The sequence below is a fragment of the Zea mays genome, chromosome 1 (genome assembly GCF_902167145.1).
Source record: "Zea mays cultivar B73 chromosome 1, Zm-B73-REFERENCE-NAM-5.0, whole genome shotgun sequence".
Classification (NCBI taxonomy): Eukaryota; Viridiplantae; Streptophyta; class Magnoliopsida; order Poales; family Poaceae; genus Zea; species Zea mays.
This window is the reverse complement of record NC_050096.1, coordinates 71,547,274-71,568,168: the sequence shown is the minus strand read 5'-3', so window position 1 is coordinate 71,568,168 and position 20,895 is coordinate 71,547,274. Positions and strand designations below refer to the sequence as shown.

General features: G+C 47.3%; 1 protein-coding gene and 1 non-coding gene across 2 annotated transcripts; one reads left to right on the top strand and one right to left on the bottom strand.

Moving 5' to 3' along the window:
• Window positions 1-4,176: 4,176 nt before the first annotated feature.
• On the bottom strand, window positions 4,177-9,946 carry LOC100191949 (transcription initiation factor TFIID subunit 9B). The gene is made up of 2 exons (NM_001137373.1): window positions 9,603-9,946; window positions 4,177-4,837 (listed from the first exon to the last, which is right to left on the bottom strand). The coding sequence occupies exons 1-2, from the start codon at window positions 9,918-9,920 to the stop codon at window positions 4,478-4,480; spliced, it is 678 nt and encodes a 225-aa protein (NP_001130845.1). The 5' UTR covers window positions 9,921-9,946; the 3' UTR covers window positions 4,177-4,477.
• A 110-nt stretch (window positions 9,947-10,056) lies between these two features.
• Window positions 10,057-10,138, top strand: TRNAS-GCU (transfer RNA serine (anticodon GCU)). The gene has a single exon. It is a non-coding gene; the product is annotated as a tRNA-Ser (tRNA).
• Window positions 10,139-20,895: the final 10,757 nt, after the last annotated feature.

Below are 20,895 nucleotides of genomic sequence, written 5' to 3'. Positions count from 1 at the left end.
ATTGATGATAATGAACACATAGATTAAGTATTGTATTAATCTATCAGGCATAAAACAAATTTTAATTTAGGAGAGGGGAGCAATTGATAGAGCCATGTGCCACCAACGTGTAGGAAATATGTCAATTCGACGAGGGTAGAACCCTAAAATAACCCCACAAATAGGGACGGATCTAGCGGTGGGGTAGGCGATGCTCAAGCCCCCTACCGCTCCCGATCTCATGGAGTCATATTAGAGCATTTTCTAATATAAAATGTACATAATATAACATAGAAATGACTTATATACTGCAATAGTTTAGTTTAGTTACTCCTAAACCTTTTTCTGGCCACGTCCCTGCCCGCCCACAACTGCATAAACAAGGCCCACTAATCCCTTCCCTCGGTCCCTCCTCATTAGCCTCCAATCAATTCATCAAACCCTACATTAAGCTCCACAAATCAAAGCAAGGCATAACTAAGACGCAAACGCCAAGCGGATCCACCACCACTCCAACCTCTACATGTCCATGCACATCTCCTCATCTTCTTTTGCAAGATTGCATGCATGAAGCCCATGAGCTGCCACGAGCAGGAGCACCCGGAGCTCGCCGCCACCACGACCAACAGCGGCTTCGACTGGCTTGAGGATCCCATCTCCTTCCTCACCGCAGACGTCGACATCGCCGGCGGCGGCTATGGGTGGTGGTCCGATCCCGCGGCGGCGCAGCAAGATGGTATTGGCAGCGTCGTGGCGCAGACCCTTTCGCCCCCGGCGCCGCTGCTGGCGCACACCTCGCCGAGCATTGCGTCACCGGTCGTGTCGGAGCCTTCGTCCAAGAAACGCAAGTCCCCGGCGCACAGGGCGTCCGCCAGTACTGGCAGCAACCAGCGTCGCCGCGCCGACCAAGACAGGCCAGGTGCTGGTAGCAGCAGCGGCGGCAGCAAGAGGAGCGGCTCCAAGGGCGGTGGAGCGGGATCCGACCGGGACACGAGGTGGGCGGAGCAGCTCCTGAACCCGTGCGCGACCGCCGTCGAGGCCGGCAACCTGTCGCGCGTGCAGCACCTGTTCTACGTGCTCGGCGAGCTCGCCTCCTTCTCCGGCGACGCCAACCACCGGCTGGCCGCGCACGGGCTGCACGCGCTGGCCCGCATGCTCCCCGCCGCCGTCGGCCCGGCGGCCGCGGCGACCGTGCGGGTGCCTCCCTGCGAGTGCCCGACGCCGGGGTTCGCGGGCGCGGAGCCGCGGCTGTTCCGCGCGTCGCTCATCAAGTTCCACGAGGTGAGCCCGTGGTTCGCGCTCCCCAACGCGCTCGCCAACGCCGCCATCGCGCAGGCCGCCGCGTCGGGCTCGGGCGGGCGCGGGGGCTCCGAGCCCCGGTCGCTCCACGTCGTCGACCTCGGCGTCTCGCACGGCGTGCAGTGGCCGACGCTGCTGGAGTCGCTGACCCGGCTGCCCGGCGGGCGCGCGCCGCCCTCCGTCCGCCTCACCGTCGCGGGCGCCCCGCCGGCGCCCTTCTCGGCGTCGCCTCCGGGGTACGACTTCTCGCCGCACCTCCTCCGGTACGCCAAGTCCATCGACCTGCGGCTCGCGATCAGCCGCGCGGCCTCCCTAGACTCCGTGCACGGGCTCGCCTCCTCCCCGTCGGGCGAGGCGCTCGTCGTGTGTCTCCAGTTCCGGCTCGGCCACGCCGGCGCCGACGAGCGGACAGAGATTCTAAGGAAGGTCCGGGGTCTCAACCCGGAGCTGGTGGTGGTCTCGGAGCTCGACGGCGGGGGCGACGGCACCGCGGCGGGCGAGTTCACGGCGAGGCTGGAGCTGCTGTGGCGGTTCCTGGAGTCGACGTCCGCGGCGTTCAAGGGGAGGGATGGGGAGGAGAGGCGCCTGCTGGAGGCCGAGGCTGGCACGTCCGTCGCGTCGGAGGCGGCAGGGGCAGGGAGGGAGGCGTGGCGGGAGCGCATGGTGGTGGCCGGGTTCGAGGCGGCGGCGTTCGGAGACGAGGCGGTGGAGTCGGCCAAGTCGCTGCTGAGGAAGTACGACGGCGGCTGGGAGATGTCGGCGTCGGGGACGGCCGGCGCGGTGGCGCTGCGGTGGAAGGGGCAGCCGGTGTCGTTCTGCTCGCTGTGGCGGCCGGCGTGCAGCGGCTAAGGCCGCGGAGCCGTGCGTCCATGGGATCACCGGATCAGATATCCAGATAGATGATCAATCGAACATGGCGGATGATCTGGGCCGTGCGCTGCGACTCGATGGAGATTGCATTGACAGGATGGGGATGGCGGATGCAACCCGGTGCCCACTTGCCCAGGTTCCAGGAGCTAGCCGAGCCGACGCGCCTTGGGCATGGTCCATGGTGCATTGCATGGAAGTGTTGCTCTGCTCTCATCTCATGTCACGAGCTTGGCTGGGCCAAGACTTTGCGCACCGGCGGTGTACCGGAAGTCACGGCGAAGCCCTTTTTTTTCACCTCCCTCTTGATTTCGAAGAAGAAAGCTACTGCAGACTGCAGTTGCCAGTCGCCATTTTTGTACAGATCGATACGATTCCTTTGTTGATTTCTCTGTCCCACGCACGCATGGATGCCCCAAATCAAATGCATGTACTTTTGCTTCGCGTGATGCTGGAACACGCCGTGGGGTTTTGTGTGGTCATGGAGAATCAAATCAATTGGCAGCTCAACAGTTAGTTAATTAATACAGTATATATAAAAAAAACATCTCACTGCAGTGCTGCAGTCAGGAATCTCACGTGTTATATATGTAGGTGAAAAATACTTGCATGGGTGGGGATTTGAACTTGGTTGACTCCACATTCATACTCACCTAATCAACATAACACACATAGTTTTATGTTTGATATTCTATACTTAAATATAATATAAAACACTACTATGTGATATATAGAACTAGTTAAACTTATATAAAACAGTATCAACATGATCTATAAATCATTTCATAAGTTAAGGTGGTTTAACTTAACACTATACTGCACTTTCATATTTAGCTGGTTCTTAATTGCAAATTACTCCATTCATTCCAAATGACTCATCTAATCTAATTATAAGTCTAGTTTTTCTAGATACATTATTTTTGCTATGTATATGGTTATACAATATGTCTTGATACATACGAAAACTTATATATCTAAAAAAATATTAGTTGGCTCTTAATTGCAAAGTATTCAATCTATTCTAAACTACTCATTCAGGTCATTCTCGTCGAAGGTTTCATGGGATTTTTATTCTCATTAAATGCCACATAAATAAATAGGATGATATGACATGCAAATTAATAAAGAGAGATGTGATAGAGTTTTATGAGAATATATATATATTGTTTTCTTGATAAATATTGACATGACAGCATTGGAAAGCGTGTGATGACCTCTCCATTGAGAACGGTCTAAATCGTCTAGTTTTTCTAGATGCATTATTTTTGCTAGGTACATAGTTATACCATATATCTAGATACATATAAAATTCCATGTACCAAAAATAATCTATAACAACAAAGAATGGAGATAGTACTATTTAGCTAATAAAAATTATTAGCTAGTTCTTAATTGCAAAATACTTCCTCCGTTCTAATTTATAATTTGTTTGACTTTTTTTATCTTAAGTTTGACCGATCCGTCTTATTTTTTTTCATAATTACTGTTAATTTTTACTGTGATAACTGATATCGTCTACTCTATAATATACTTTAAGTATGACTTTGGATTTTTCATTTTTCCGTAAATTTTTTGAATAAAACGAGCCATCCAAACCTAACATAAAAAAAGACAAACGAATTATAAATTGGGACAGAGAGAATATTACTCTACTAACTATTAGCTGGAGGATCTAAACAAGATTCGCCTAATATCCTGTAGCTGGCTTTCTATCAGCTAACAATTAGCTGTCTGCAGGCTCTTGATAAATCTATCAAGGGACGTTTTTATTTCAGTCTCGGTCTACTACGAGACGTTGGGTAGATGTGAACATCGTGTCTCCATGGCTGACACCTCATGGCAACTCACCAGGGTGCAGGACTGCAGGGTGACTGGGAAGGCAGGAACAAAAGGCAAATGCTATGAATGTGTGGAAGAGTCGGGACTGTTTTCTTGTCTTTCAGTTCAATGTTTTTATTTTTATTCTTTCAGTTCTGGTCCTGGATAAAAAAACGCAATTTGGTGCCATCATAACTCATGAGTTGCAATACTGACAATGCAATATTTGCCCTCTTGACATGAAGCTAAGAATATGTAGACCCAGATACAATTTTGGCAGATATTAACCTTTAAGTAAGCAAGTACACTACTAGCACAGTTACTTTCCTTCCCTACAGCAACGTTCTTGCAGTCAGAAACTTTATGATGCTGCTGCTGTACTGCACATCTCGTGGTTAAATAGGTGGGTGGTAAATAAGATCATACCACTACAACACTAAATCTCTTCGAAACATGATTCACCACACTAAAAGATGGGGGAAAATGATACTACAGTCTAACCAACGATAACTGGTTAGCCGATGTTCAGCTGGTCGACGGTCATCCGAGGTCGCTTTGCAGCAGCAGCTGCCACAGCATTGAGTTGAAATGAAACCCTCTGGCCATGCTGGGGAGTGTGCTGTTGCTCGTTACTCCGCTGATCCTGCGAGAAGGTTGGATTAGAATTTGCCGGGTTCGGTGTCAGACTTGGGTTGGATTCTTCATTCTCATCCTCGTTTTCCTCATATTGAGGTGGCGGCTTCAACGGAGGCAGGAGTTGGTAGTTCTGGGCCAACAGTGTGTCCTGCTCAGGCGGGAGGGGAATTGAGCCAGGAGGAGCAATTGATTTGGGCAGCGGCATTCTGTTTCGGCTGCGGGCCAGCTCAAGGAGAACCTACCAAGAAGAGGAAATAGTTTGTTAGCCTAAAACACTGCTATGCAGCATGCTCTCAACAGATAAGACTAGATCAACTTAACTTTCCAGGAATCCAATGAAACAACAATAGCCTAACCCCTAGATTCAAAATATTAAGTACACCATCCACAGAAGACACACCAAAACATGAGTTTCAGTGTTTCACCACAACTCTTGTACACCTTTTAGTTGTGCCAAGAAGACAACATCCAACAGGTATATTTATAAATGACTCTGTACTTGGGAGTCTAGAAACACAAAAAGCCAACATGAGATTCCTGTAGACTAAGCATGATATAACAGCATCACATCTTATTTCAAGGTGAATGCACATACTTAATAGAGTTAAATGCATCGGTGGTCCCTGAACTATGTCACTTAGGTCCACAAACTTTGAAAATGCATTTTTAGGTCCTTAAACTTATTAAGTGATGTACTATATATATCCCTGAACTTGTAAAAATAGTGCAACTCAGGTCCATTTCTAAACAATACCGACCACTGCGGTGCGTCACTTAACAAGTTTAAGGACGTAGAAATACATTTTCAAAGTTCGTGGATCTAAGTGGTATCCCTTGACAAGTTCAAAGTCCCTAATGCATTTCACTCTACTTAATAGCATAACATGCTTGTACAGCTAACCTTATGTGCCATTGAGATTCTCATCTCAAGACAAAGAGGTAAAGACCATAGTCACAAGAAACAGGTACAGTGGTAGCGACGCTCGATCCGGGAACGTCGTCCCCGACCCGGGTACACGGGGTCATTTTCGTTTTCACCATGTAAAAATCTCTCACGGATAGCGTACCATGTTCCTGGAACCTATCGATCTAGAAACTTTGTGAATATGGTATGTAGCGACCCTCGATCCGGGTACGTCGTCCCCGACCCGGGTACGCGGGGTCATTTTCGTTTTCACCATGTAAAAATCTCTCACGGGTAGCGTATCACGATCCTCGAACCTATCGATCTAGAAACTTTGTGACTATGGTAATGACTTCTAAATTGTGGCAGCCCACTTGGAAAATCTGAAGGTCAACCATCGTGCTCCAGATTTTCTAGTGGGATGATTTGAAGATGCCTAACAATGACTAAATTCTGATCTCAGTAGTTATTTATAAAAATATCTAAGTTCTGTAGTCGTGTTGGTTAAACTTGACAGCAAAAAAGATGGTTTTTGTTGCTGGGTCCAGCTGTTGGTTGATTTTTTTGGCATCTGACGAGAACTCTTCCAAATATAGAGACTATTCCCTAAAGGTCAAAGTTGTCTCTAACAAAAAGAGTCTTGTGATCCACCATGAAAAAATGAAAAAATAGACTTTGTTCACTTGTTTGGTTACGGGACAGCCAGGACAGGGGCGTCCTCTGTCGTCCTCTCTCGTCCCTCCAATTTTGAGGGATAACTGGGGACAACACGGGATTGGTCTGTCCCAACCCCTGACCCTGAACCAAACAACCTTATTTGAGGGATCGTCCCGTCCCATCCCGTCCTGTCATTGCAACCAAACACACCCTAAAAGGCCAACTTGTCACTACGAAAGGGCCTCTGACTAAGTTGGTTAGGTGGTTTGAATAGCACTCCTCAGATCTTGAGTTCAATTCTCCGTGGGAGTTGAGGTTAAAAAAATTCCCTCGTCTGCCACACATCAAAGCACAGGTCCATGGTCTTGGCCCTAGTCGTAGTCGTTCTCATATTCGATATGGTGCCACTATGTATGAGTGTGTCAAGGGGTGTATGAGGCCATTCTCAGTGGGAGTTTCATTCTCATCAAGTGACATGCCACATAAGCAAACAGGATGACATGTCATGCAATTTAATGAAAAAAATGATATAAGAGGGTTTCATAGGATGAAACTCTTGATACACTGTTTTCTAGATAGATGTTGACATGACAGCTTTGGAAACAGTGCAAGAAATTATCCATTGAGGATGGCACGAGTGTGTCAGGGGTTCGAGGTCTTTCTCGACCTGCGTGAGAAGGTCTCCCCCGCACAGGTTGAGTTTTTTTGTCACTGTGTAATTCATCACAAAAATGTGATGGGAGATCAATATGATCTACTGTGAAAGGGTCTTTAGCCGAGTTGGTTAGGTGGTCTGAATAGCACTCCTCAGGTCCTGGGTTTGACTCCTCGTGGTAGCGAATTTTCAGGCTGTGGTTAAAAAAAATCCACTCGTCTGTCCCACGCCAAAGCACATGTCTACGTCACGGTCCCGATGGCGGTCGTTCTCACAAGGGCTACGGTGCCGCTGTGTATGGGTGGGGCAGGGGTTCAGGGGTTTTCTCGACCTGCGTGAGAAGGTCTTCTTCTTGTTATAACTAGAGAAGGTCTTCTTGTTATGACAACTGAAGTTTTGAATTGTTGGCTACACACATCCCAAAGTATGACTAGAGAAATTATTCATTATGAGCTAAGCACAAGAAATAAATCAATTTTCGTTAAGAGCGGCAACACTGAGACAAGATCAGGGGTGAGCAGCGGCGCTAACCACCACCAAGGGCAGGATATGTGGGCTGACTGGTAGGCTAGGCCATTTCTTATACATCTCCTACCCCTTCCTTCTCCTTTTTCCTTTTTGTTTTTCTTCCTCATCTATGCTGTTGTTCTGTTGTTTCTCTGATTGGTAAGCCTTGCTCGCCTTAGTAAGCGCCTAGTCACCTAGATGTCCAGGCAGTGGTCAACCACTCTCACCTCCAACCGACCCCCATATCCTCTCTGCTCTCTCCCACAATCTCAGACTCTCCTATACACCACTGCGCACTCCTAGGCGTACACATCCTATATACTAAAGGTCAAGTTGTCACTGTATAATCCATCGCAAAAGTGATATTGGAGATAAATATGATCTACTAATGAAACACAAGCAAAGAGTATTTTCTGTTGTATTATATTTAATAACCTCAAGAAATTATAATAAAAAAATATAAAGTGTTTTTTGAAACAAAGCTTCACAAGCCAATCTGAATATACAACCAAAAATTTGAATTGTTGACTACACATGTCCCAGAACAGTGCTTTGTGACCAGAGAAATTATTCATTATGAGCTAAGCGAGAAAGATATAAATTTACTCTTTTCAAATGTTAATTGGTACTTCCTACACTTCCTTAGGTAACTGATGTATCATTTTCTAGGCGAGCAATACATATTGTACTTTTTTTTGTGAAGAGTCCAAGGGATCAACAGGGATCACGTTAATTGTATTTAGTAATACCACATTTAAAGAAATCTCTTATCAACATAATAAGAATGTCCCTCATAAGGCAATAAATATCCATAGTGATGCCGCTGATGCCCATAACAAGCAAGGAGAAATCAATTGTGTTCGCGACATTGTAATCTTCCAGAAATGCACCTTAAAACTCAGTACTAGGTGTCGTGAGGAAGCACTCAAACACTTCATACCCATAACATCACTTTATCACTGAATGGTCATATGGAACACTTGATTATATGGTTCTGCTCATAGGTTAGTCCGTACTTTGTATGAACTTCTCAACAGATCAAAATATTATAGCAGATAGTCAATTAACAGAACCAATAGGAATTGGTGAGTCAGAGTATTTTATCAAAGAATCTGGACAAAAAGTGTCAATAGCCTTGTCATATTTAGATGCATAAAATGAAGATTTTGAAACACAAGAAACACCTGAGGCAGAAGGACAAATACAACCAAACGACAAAGCAGATTAGTTCAGTGCAGTTCTAGTATTATGCCAAGTATTAGTCTTAGATGACGTTTAAGAATGTGGAGGAATCATTAAAAGATGGATGATTTCAATTTAGCTATAAATTATTATCTTCCTAAATCAAGATGCAATGCAACAACCAGAGTGTTATGGTACAGAGGAAGTTCACCTTTGATTACGAACAGAGGGAAATCTGAAATAAAAAACAAAATACAATACCCTAATGCAACAGTGTTCAATCCTACAAGTATCAATCAGGAATTATCTACATCTACAAATTTAAAATGCAGCTGGTGGGTGGCAATCAATTTCAAACTGAACCATTTAAAGCTTATGTAGCACGCAATGCACTAGCTGTCATTTTCCCATATGAAAGCTAGTTCCTAACCAATATGATCCTAGTGTATGGCCAAAGTGGTTTTAATAACAAAAATTGTTACAGACATAGGAAGTAAAAAGATCACCATATTCTGCAATGCAGCACGGGAATGATAAGTACCATTAGAATGCATGAAGACACAGCTTTTGAAACTTCAAGAATTTATTACAACACATGAATAATTAATTTTTGTAGTAGTTTAGAATTCTGAATCTTCTCTTAATGGTTATGTTTTGGATTAGGATGTTATTGTCTCTGATCTATGTGGCTTTTAGTATCTAAACTCTTTCTGAATCTATGTTGTATATCGACATTTCCATCTCTCTATCAACGGAATTGAGCAGGGACCAATTAATAAATTTAAAAAGACATAATTTCACTAAGACTATAAATAGTAGATACTACTTCATGATTAGAGAGATGCCAGCAAAACTCTTATTAATATTATATTAACAAAAACAATGGTAAAGAAATATCAGGTTCTCGACCAAACTAATCCAGCAAAAACAAAACTAATTCAAAATCAAGTTTCAACTATACGGGCAGCAAAATAACTAGGTTTCATGGACTCGGCCGTATAAAACCAACGCAGGGAGAAAGTTGCTTTGGCGGGGATAGAAGAAAATAAACATAAGCCAACTGATTTGCCCAAACTGAGAATAGGGTAGGATTGGTACCTCACGCGGCGGCGGCTGGGAGAAGGAGAAATTGACCTTGGCCTGGATGGCGAGGCGGACGTCGTCGGCGTCGATCTGAGCCTTCCCGGCGTGGTCGGCGTAGACTTGGGCGTCCCCTAGCACGTCTCCGACGTATCGGTAGGCCAGGTCCAGGAACTGGTGCACGACGCGGGGTTCGTACTCGCCCTCACCGAGACCCATCGAGCGCAGGAGCTCCCGCACCACCCGCGCGTCCCGGGGCTCGTCCGCGACGGAGGCCCCGGCGACTGCGGCAGCAGCGGCCGACGGTGCCGATGGACGCGCGCCGGCGGCGTCCATGAGTGGTGCGGGGTGGGGTTTCGGCGTTTCGGGAGTGTGGTGTCACCGTGTCAGGGGCTCAGGCAACCTGCTTCAGCACACGGAGAGATTATGTTTAACTACCTTATATTGTCAAATATTCTGTACTGCAGCAACTGACGCTTTGGCCGAGTGGTTAAGGCGTGTGCCTGCTAAGTACATGGGGTTTCCCCGCGAGAGTTCGAATCTCTCAGGCGTCGGACTTTTTAAATTGTTTCTCTTTTTCTTTTTTATCGACTTTTTTAATTGTTTCTCTTTTTCTTTTTTATTTTTTCCTTTTTTATTTCATTGCATAAGCTAATTTAGCACTCGAGTCTCTCTGTTACCTTTTTTTAACCATTATCTACTAATTTAGAGCTTCCAATTACCTTTTATTTTGGTACCATATTGTTTTTTGGATTTTGTCAATTAGTTGAACCACAATCGTTCTAAAGCTATCTTAAGGTGTGTTTTGCAAGCAGAATAGAGCTATTCTATTTTTTATTTGGTTAAAGGGTATAACAGAACAGATCCACTCTGTTCTTTGTTTAATTAAAGAGTCATACGAGTATAGAGGTGAGAAGAGAGAAAAATACTCGCGTCCGAAAGAGCGCTCGCATCCGACTATTTTGGTGGAGCGGGGACACTTCAACTATTTATAATAAATTTCTATATAGAGACTTTATGAGCCGCTTCGCTTCTCTTTTATTGGAAATCAAATATTCATAAACTAGAATGAAGCCCTCCATTCTCCTTAACCAAACACACCCTTAACGATTGTATGTTTACATATTAATAAATTCACACAAAGTTTGATGTATTTATTTTATATATGCATTTAAATTCATCATCATCTATTTGAATATAAATATAAAAATTAAAAGCTAAAATAAATACTATTTTGGGACGAAGGGTTATATGTTCCTGTATGTGTATCGGTATGTTTATAGATATGTATAAGTATATGGTCGTATTTATGAATATAGGCGTATGTAACTATGTATTGAGTACACGCCCGTACTTATATGTATATGTGTTGCATTTTTTTTATTAGTAGACTAACCACTACTCTAGTGTTGCATTTGAGACAAGTTATGTCTACATTCAAAGTTGAGCAAAATTCATATCCGTTATTGTATGCATATCCGCATGTTTATAGATGCGTATAGGTACATGCTCGTATATATGAATATAGGTGAATGTATTGAGTACGCGCTCATACTTATATACATACTTTTATATATTTTGAGCAGTGTGCTTCCAAAAGCTAGAGAAAGCTCTGGTTCAAATGTTGTCATACGGTTCAATCGCACCACCTCAAATTGACCCAGACTCCGGGCGTCTATAAAAACAGCATAGACCCAGGGATTAGGGTTTCGATGCCTAGCGACAGCGTGAGGCGCGAGGGGCGCCAGAGGCACGACATCAGCGAGAGGCGGGCGACATCGATGAGCGTCAGGCGACATCAGCGAGCGGTGCCCGAGACACGAGCTCCATGGCGGCCGCGTCGCCTGAGGCGCGAGCGGTGGCGTCGGCCACGACCTCATGAGACGTGAGCGGCGACGGAGGAGACGCCAACGACAGCATTCAAAGACGAAGACCTCCTCTAATGCAGTGCATCTCGGGCATCCTCCGACGATGACCACCTCCGATCCGACGGCCTCGGGGCCGTCCTCCAGCGACGAACTCCCCTGATCTATGTTTATGCCTTTGATGATTGTGTTTTATACCTATTACTTACACAATTTCTGCATTTATGTTGGGAACCTGCCTGTCTGGGTAAGTTGATCCAACGAGGGAGTGGAAAGTGTGTTTGCAAAGTTTAGCATGGAATGCCAAAAGCTTCGTTAATCTCCCGTGTGCGGGCACTGTACGGGGGTATTTATAGGTAATCGAGGGGCTGCCTGTCCCTATCAAAGACGTTTAGACCCTCGAGTACCCGGTTTATCCCTAGAATAATCCCACGAGGGGAGGTTACAGATAGTCAGTAAGGTAAACCCTATTACAGACACGACCCTTATCGCACTTGTTGTCGCGGGGCCCAACACTATGGGCCGAATCACACATGGGCCTCCCCCGACAGTGAGGGCGCGGGAGGTCCGTAGATGTAACACCCCAGGTGTCTATCGTCTGCTCGACCACGAGTACGAACTTTAACACGTAATAGCGGTGAATAAAATGGACACTAAATTTTAATCATCTTTGTGTATCACGATTTTGATATCGTGTATGTCTCCATCTGTCTAAAATGTCCTAATTTATTTTGCAAAATTCAGACTTCAGTAATCTTTCAAAACATCGAATCCAATATCGTTTGGGTTGAGCCATCGACGTCTTGCCCAAACTCTAATTCTTGAAATCGGATCTGGTTCCTAAACTGTGTTTCAAATTCTTTCACGCTTGTGTTACACATGTCTCTCTGTCGCCTGGCATCATGGCGCGTGGCAGGTGCTAACCGGTGTCTAGACATCGCACAACCTCTCTACGTGTGCGTCACATAGCATCGTTTCTGTGAAGTCTCGCATATGCATCTTTGAAGCGTCCCGATCCTTTGGGACTCAAATGTGATACAATTACTAGTCCCAGGAGGCTAGTAACCACATTCCTTACTTCAAATAGTACAGAGTCTGAGTAAATGTTATTACAATACCGGGGGTACAAGCTCGAGAGTGAGCCGGAATTATAAAACACAGTGGAAGATAAATTAGCCCAAGCCACATGCAGAACTGGGTGAAGACACAGCCCCTTCAATCAAGCATAACAGAAAAGAAGTCTTCAGCTGCTGAAAAACATAAATAAGTCTGGGTGAATACACTAGGTATTCCGGCATTCCGCTAGCCCACCCGGCTCCCGTAAAGAGAAAGAGACCTATATCATACATGCTTCATATGGTGGAGTTAAATTCACTCTTCTTTTTCTCAGAGAAAGGCAATACTTGTTGTTAGGGTTTTCCCGAAACAATAGAAATGACACTTGCTTAACCACCACTGATCTTCCTGCTCCCGTGGCACCATTTTCCTTTCTAGAGACACACTCACACTCACAAATATTTCCCTGTTCCTAGTTGTTGTAGAAACACTAATTGTCATACCACACCAGACTTGTCCATACTAGTGGACACGGACTATTCGAATAGGTTTAAACTCTGAGCAGAGGGGTACACTTTACCCACTAGTCCGGCTCTGCGATCTCACGGCCAATGAGATCCGAATCCGAATCTCTTTCCTTCCTCGCACGTCCTAACCTTAATGGTTATACCGGAAGAAGTCAGGCCACCGCCATATCCAAACCGGACAAAACATTCCCCCTCCTTATCCTCCCGGTGCTCCCCAGCCTTCATAACCCTGGGGTTGGACCGTACGAGTTCAGATCGAGTGACTGCCCACACAGCCTCGAGTGGTTGTACTTTTCATGAGTACAGGTAGTGAAGGATGACAAACCGGTCCTTATACGAGAGGACAATCCTTCTGGTCACGCCTAAACCAGTTGAGCCATCACCTTAGGCCCTCCCCTAAACCAGGGAGTCCCTGATCATCCTACTCACCAAATGATGAGGGTGAATACCCTTCATCGCACACTTTTTGGAAAACATCGTTATTCATACCCCTTTTCTTATCCCATATCTTGTGATCAAAAGGTATTAGTTAATGCGGGCTCTCTCATGCTCACTATGCAGATAGATTCCATCCCTAAATCCCGGCTTAGGTAGTGGCAGAGAGAAATAGGTAAATTATGCATCAAGAGAAGGATGGACTTGCCTTCGTCGAAGCTTTCCTGGCACAAAAGATTTATCTCGGAGGGGTCGGGTTCCTGCCCTTCTTCCGGAGCTACAAATTCTAGAGGATCGGATCCCTCTTCCGCTAACAAACACAGATAAGAACAATACATCAATCATGGTGACTTTAGTGGGGGTGTGCCATTTCTTATATCTTATTATTTTTTGTGCCCTATAATTTATTTAAACTATTTTTGGTGCATAAAATATCAGCATATAATTCCATATATGAAAATGGGAAAAAGAAATGGGAAAAGAAAAAGAAAAGGGTTTTCCTGCTTGCTGGGTCGGGGGGGGGAGATTTTGGTCCACCCGGGCGCGAGCGCGCGCGCGCGGGCGCGGCAGGCGGCCCAGCCGGTCCATCAGCGAGGGAAACGGCGGGGGACGTTGCCGTGGTGCGGGCCCACACGTCAGCGAGGGAAGGGGGTTTAACGGCACGGAGCAGCGATGGAGGGGGGGGGAAGTCGATCGGAGCTCGACCGCCGGTGAAAGTCCGCGACGGTTCTCCGCCATGGGTCTAGTTCTGTGGAGGGGGAGCGGTGGCGAGGCACGGGCGGGGATAGGGGATCACGGGGGTGGGGTCAATTTGACCGGCGGGGGCCTAGGGTGCCGGTCCACGGCGCGGTGGCGGGTGCTCGCGGCGGTGAGGTCGCCGGCGAGGCAGCCGAGCGCAATAGGAGGTGAGGATAGGTGTGTTGCGATCGTGAGTGAGTGGCGGAGCTCAAGCACCAAGTTAATTCGACCGAAAGCTACTAGAGAGAGGAGAACAAAGCTCACCGGAGTGAAGGGGGGACGCGGCGGCGCTAGCTCAATTGGACTCGGGGAGGTGTAGAGGAGATGGTCGGGGCTGGTGTGGAGGAAATGGAGCTCGGGCGGTCCCTTTTATAGGCGCCCGGGAGGGGGAAGGAAGGGAGGGGACAACGAGCCCTGATGAGCTTGCCATGATGGCGGGGATGGAGCAAACGACGACGAGATGGCTCGGGCAGACGAGGGGTGAGGGGACGGTTCGGGTACAGTGGCGGGGTGGTCGCTGAGGCCGGTGCGAGCGTTAATGGCGAAGCGATGGGACGTGAGGCGGTCGGCGGCGAACGCGCCGGTGATGGCATGGGTGGGACGATGGTCCTGACAGGCGGGCCCAGGCTGCCAGTGGGAGAGCGGCGCGAGAGGGAGAGGGGTGGAGCCGCTGACCGGTGGGGCCGGGTTGTCAGGCGCGGCGCGGGCGCGCGCAGCTGGGCCGCTTGGGCCGGGGTGGAAAGGGGGGGAAAGAGCGGGCGCGGCGCGGTTTGGGCCAGAATCGGCCCAGCCGAGGGGGGGGGAAAGGTTTTTCCTTTTCCTTTTTCTGTTTTCTATTTCCTTTGTCCATATTCTATTTTTGTTTCTTTTTATTTCCTTTTCTTTTGAATCAACAATTTGCTAAATAATCTTGAGTGTTGAAAATAGTCTATGTGAGGTGCTCCTAACAATTCAAGTGTATGCATATGATCAGATGACCTAAGGGTGGAGTTTAGGGAGAAAATAAAATAAAAGGGGGGTTTAGGAGATTAGGGTTCCAAACCTTGGGTTGAGATTTTTGGGATGTTACAAACCTACCCCACTTAAAGGAATCTCGCCCTCGAGATTTAGACTGGATTTGAGAAAAGATAAAGGTATTCCCTCCTCAAGGAGTCCTCACTCTCCCAGGTAGCTTCCTCTGCTCCACTAAACTTTACAGAGTTTCACTTCTGAGGTGCGGGTCTTCCGGACTGCTGAATCAAGGATCTTTACTGGCTTCTCACGGTACTGAAGATCTTTCTGAATCTGCACTGCCTTTTCTTCGATGTGACTTTCTGGTGCTTGCAGGCATTTACGGAGCTGGGATACGTGAAACACATTGTGGATGTCAGACATGGATTCTGGTAGTTCAAGACGGTATGTTGCGGGTCCCACTCTGCCAATGATGGGATAGGGACCGACGAATCGCGGTGCTAGCTTTCCTTTTACTTGGAACCTTCTGACACCACGCATCGGGGAGACCTTGAGGTAGACGAAGTCTCCTTCCTCAAATCTGAGTTCTCTCCGCCTGTTGTCCGCATAACTCTTCTGTCGACTCTGAGCTTCAAGTAATCTCCTGTGGATCAGGGCAACTTTCTCTTCCGCCTCTTTGACAAAGGCAGGTCCTTCCAGTGCCTTTTCCCCTACGTTGGACCACATGAGAGGGGTCTGGCATTTTCGTCCATACAATGCTTCGAACGGTGACATCTTGATGCTGGCCTGATAGCTGTTATTATACGAGAACTCCGCATAGGGCAAGATGGATTCCCAACTTCTATCGAATGCTAGCACACATGCTCTTAATAGATCTTCGAGGACCTTGTTGACTCTTTCTGTCTGTCTGTCTGTCTGAGGGTGATAGGCGGTGCTGAAATCTAGCTTGGTGCCCATAGCTTTCTGAAGGCTTGTCCAGAATTTGGAGGTGAACTGGGTTCCTCTGTCTGACACTATCTTTCTTGGAATGCCATGGAGTCTGACTATCTCTTTGAGATAAATTCGGGCAAGGGTGGCTCCTCCAAAGGTAGTTTTCACTGGGATGAAATGGGCTACCTTGGTGAGGCAATCTATTATTACCCAGATAGAGTCATTCCCTTTTTGCGTCCGGGGTAGTCCGTTTACAAAATCCATGCCCATGTTTTCCCACTTCCATTCAGGCACTGGGAGGGGTTGCAATAGGCCTGCAGGTTTTTGGTGCTCGGCCTTTGTTCGTTGGCAGGTGTCACACCGGGCCACATACTGTGCTATCTCTTTCTTCATCCCTCTCCACCAGTATCTGGTTTTGAGGTCTAGGTACATCTTGGTAGTTCCTGGGTGGATGGAGTAGGCTGAGTTGTGAGCTTCCTCGAGCAGGACTTCTCGTGCCTCTCCTTTTGGTACACACAGACGATTCTTGAACCAAAGGGCTCCTTGTTCATCTGTCCTGAGGTCCGGGAGTTGTTCCTTGCGAGCTTTTTCCACAAGTCTTGCTGTCTCTGAGTCTAGGCGTTGAGCTTTGCATATGAGGTCTTCTAGCATTGGTTTGACTTCGAGACTGCCGTTGCTTCCCAAACATGCATTCAGTTGAGCTAATTCCTTCTTCCAATCTTCTAAAAAGTTGGTTCCCTTTATTCCGAAAGGTTTTCGGCTGAGGGCGTCTGCTACCACGTTGGCCTTTCCGGGGTGGTAATGAATCTCAAGGTCATAGTCTTTGATCAGTTCCAACCATCTTCGTTGACGGAGATTGAGATCTAGCTGAGTGAAGATATACCTCAGACTCTTGTGATCGGTGAAGATGTGACATTTGTTCCCAATTAGGTAATGCCTCCATATCTTCAAAGCATGCACTATGGCTGCCAATTCCAAATCATGGGTGGGATAATTCTGCTCATGCGGCTTAAGTAGGCGCGATGCATAAGTAATGACTTTCTCGTTTTGCATCAACACACACCCTAATCCTTGCCTCGAGGCATCACAGAAGACGACGAAATCCTGATGTATATCTAGTAGTGTCAAAACGGGTGCGGTCGTGAGCTTCTCCTTTATGATCTGGAAACTTCCTTCACATTTTGGGGTCCACACAAACTTATGGTCTTTCTTGAGGAGCTCGGTCATAGGTCTTGCTATGTTGGAGAATCCCTTGATAAAGCGGCGGTAATATCCTGTCATTCCTAGAAAGCTTCGAACTTCACTGACGTTGGATGGCTGCCTCCATTTTGATACTGCTTCCACCTTGGAAGGGTCTACTTCTATTCCTTCCGCGGTCAAGATATGCCCAAGGAAGGCTATCTTTTCCAACCAGAATTCACATTTACTGAGTTTAGCATAAAGTTGGTGTGCCCTGAGTTTTCCGAGGACGGTCCGAAGGTGACGCTTATGGTCTTCGCGGTTCTTGGAGTAGATAAGGATGTCGTCAATGAAGACCACGACAAACTTATCCAGCTCTTCTAGAAACACTTTGTTCATGAGGTTCATGAAAAAAACAGGTGCGTTTGTCAGTCCGAAAGGCATCACTATGAATTCATATTGTCCGTACCGGGTGACAAATGTAGTCTTCTAGATATCTGCTTCCTTGATTCTCAATTGGTGATAACCAGACCTTAGGTCTATCTTGGAGAAGTATTTGGCCCCTACAAGTTGATCGAAGAGGTCGTCGATCCGAGGAAGTGGATACTTGTTCTTGATGGTGACTTCATTTAACGATCGGTAATCAATACACATCCTCATACTTCCATCTTTCTTAGAGACGAAAAGGACTGGTGCCCCCCAAGGGGATGAGTTGGGACGAATGTACCCTTTTTGTTGAAGATCTGCGATTTGGAGCTTCAATTCTGCTAACTCGGTAGGAGCCATGCAGTATGGTCTCTTTGCGATGGGTGTCGTTCCAGGAATCAGATCTATGTAGAATTCCACTTCTCTTTCCAGTGGCATTCCTGGTAACTCTTCTGGGAACACATCCATGAATTCTTCTACCACTGATATGTTTTCTGTTGCTAGACTAAACATCATTGGATCATTGGCGGGTGGCTGAGCCTGACAAGAGACTGACTTCCCTTGGTGGTCTGTGAGAAGGACTGTCTTGTTTGCGCAACTGATGATACCTTTGTGTTTGGTCAACCAATCCATCCCTAAGATCACATCAATCCCTTGGGATGGCAAGACGGTTAAGTCTGCCAAGAACACTACCCCACTTAAAAGGATTCTGACTTGGGAGCATTTGAGCTGACATAGAAGGTCTGACCCTGGGGTTCGGGTTACCAAGGGAATCTCTAGAGGGGTAGAGGGAATGCCATGATTTTCCACAAAACTAGTGGCTATAAAAGAATGGGATGCTCCTGAATGGAAAAGTACGGTAACGGGAGTATTTTCAACAAGGAACTCACTAAGCACTACTCCCGGAGCTTACTGAGCCTCCTGAGCATCGACGTGATTAACTCGCGCTCTTCCTTGATACTGGGTCTTGTTCTGCTGGCTGATGGAGGAGGGCGCCTTGGGGGCGGATGCGGAGGTATTCTTGGGGCCATTCACCGAGTTGGAGTAGGCAGGTCCTGATGGCTTCAGCTGGGGACAGTTGTTCTTGAAGTGACTGGGATCTCCGCAGTGCCAACATGCATTCGCCAGGGGTTGGTTGCTTGCAACTTAGGGGGCATGAAAGGAGCTCTGACTCTGCTGATTGAACCGTGACGGGGTGGGTCCAGCTGGTCTACTGAAGCTTGGTCCCTTGGGCGGAAATCCAAAGGATCGAGTTTTCTGGTGCCGATCTTGCTGCTGAGCCCGGAGGACTTGGAATTTCCTCTTGAGATGGCCTTTTTCTTCGTCCTTTGCCCTTTCCACTTGCATGGCTTTGTTGGAGAGGTGAGAGAAACTGATGAAGTCTTGGCTAGCCAGGATGGTCTTGAGTTCTGGTCTGAGCCCCTTCAGGAAGCGGGCCATCTTCTTGACTTCGGTACTGACGTCATCTGGCGCGTAGCGGGCCAATTCCGTGAACTTGTGCACATATTCACTGACAGATCTTCTGTCTTGAGTCAGTTCCCGGAATTCGTCTTCCTTGAGCTGAACGATCCCTTAGGGGCACATGGTGCTCCCAGAAAGCTGATTCAAACTCCGCCCAGGTAGCATCTCTGATGGTGACATTGAAGGTATCCCACCGGGCTAAGGCCATCCCGGAAAGTTGATGAGCAGCCAGTTGAACACGCTAATTTTCTGGGCATCCGATGGCTTCCAGCTTTCTTTTAATCGTGCGCAGCCAATCGTCAGCATCGAGGGGATTGCTAGATCCAGCAAACGTGGGACGCTTGAGCCTCAGGAAATCCCCCATCCTGTCTTGCGGTCTTCCACCATTCGGACGTTGATTTTCCAGACTTCGAGTGAGGACCTCGATGAGTCGGGTTTGGTTGGCAAGAACTTGGGCTAGATCTAAGGGTAGTTCTGGAGGTGTGGGGAGGTGGGTCTCACTTTCCTCTCTACCGGCTTCCCTTTCAGCTCTCAGGGGAAACCCTGCTCCAATCCCGGAGGCGGTAGGCATGGTTTTATCCGAAGCCATCTGCCAGGGGGAGAGAGTCACTATTATGAACATGCCAATTGTTTTCAACCAAGTCATTTTATTCATTACACCAATACATTACAAGCATATGGCTACTACAAGTCATACTACACGCGAGCGTTCTCTGAGGTACTACCGAACTCTTTCTCTAAAGTGTCCCCAAATTCGTTGAGAAGGTCATCAAGGCTAGCTAGGGACATATCCTTGATGTCGGACAAATTCTCTATCCTGGCGGGAGCTGGTGCTGGGAGAGCCTTCTTCCTCCGCTCAGCTTGGCCTCCTTGGTTCCTGGTCTTCTTTTGGATTTTCTTCGTGGGGGCGAGCTTCTTTAGCTTCTTATCATAGTCCATCTTTAAGGTTCGATAGGCTTCAAGGGTGTTGGCCTCCTCACCTTCCACTATGTCGAGACACTCTTGGAGGGATGCCTTCTCCTTCTTAAGCTCCTTGACCTGCTTCTCTAAGCTTTCCACCCGAGAGTTTGGGTGGGTGCAGTGGGAGGAGAGATCATCGTAGTGGTTATCGAGAGTGTGGAGGTATCCGGCCATGTAGACAATGGTGGGGTCATCCTCGGTGGGGTCTCTCCCTGACAGGGCCTGAAGTCTTTTCCTCCAGGTGGGGGTATTTTTGTTGCTGGGTGGGAAGTAACGAAGGGGGGTTTCAAAGATCTCTCTGTTGTAGTTTTGGCATAGCTGTTTAAGGGCTTTTCGGGCAACACTTTGGCAAGTGTCTGGGAAGCGATGCCCGATGAAGGTGACTTGGAAGGGAGGGTGGTTTGGGTAACTTCGGCTTTCTCCCAGGTAAACTGCCATAGAGGACTTCTCTATTCCATTTTCGCAGTATTCCTTCTAGACATATTCAGGCTTCTTGCAGATCCCCATGTGTAGTCCGCAACTCCGTAGGAGGTGAGGAAATCCTTTCTCCTCTGAGCAGTAGGATGTCCTAATGACCCAAGAGCCTTCCATATGGTAGGAGAAAAGAAGGGTCTGTTAATATCAGGGAAAGGAGAGAAGGTGTTTCTTGGGGGTAAGAGGTGTTTTCTTGTTAAGGCAACTTTTAAGGTCAGGGCTGTGGTCTACGGCCAGTCCTATAAGCTCCGATACCACCTGAAGCGTCCCGATCCTTTGGGACTCAAATGTGATACAATTACTAGTCCC

Excerpts from the sequence above, each read along its gene's own strand:
- LOC100191949 (NM_001137373.1), bottom strand. The coding sequence starts at position 9,920 with ATGGACGCCGCCGGCGCGCGTCCATCGGCACCGTCGGCCGCTGCTGCC. Across the intron at positions 4,838-9,602 it reads CCCAGCCGCCGCCGCGTGAG|GTTCTCCTTGAGCTGGCCCG; the intron begins GTACCAATCCTA and ends TCTTCTTGGTAG.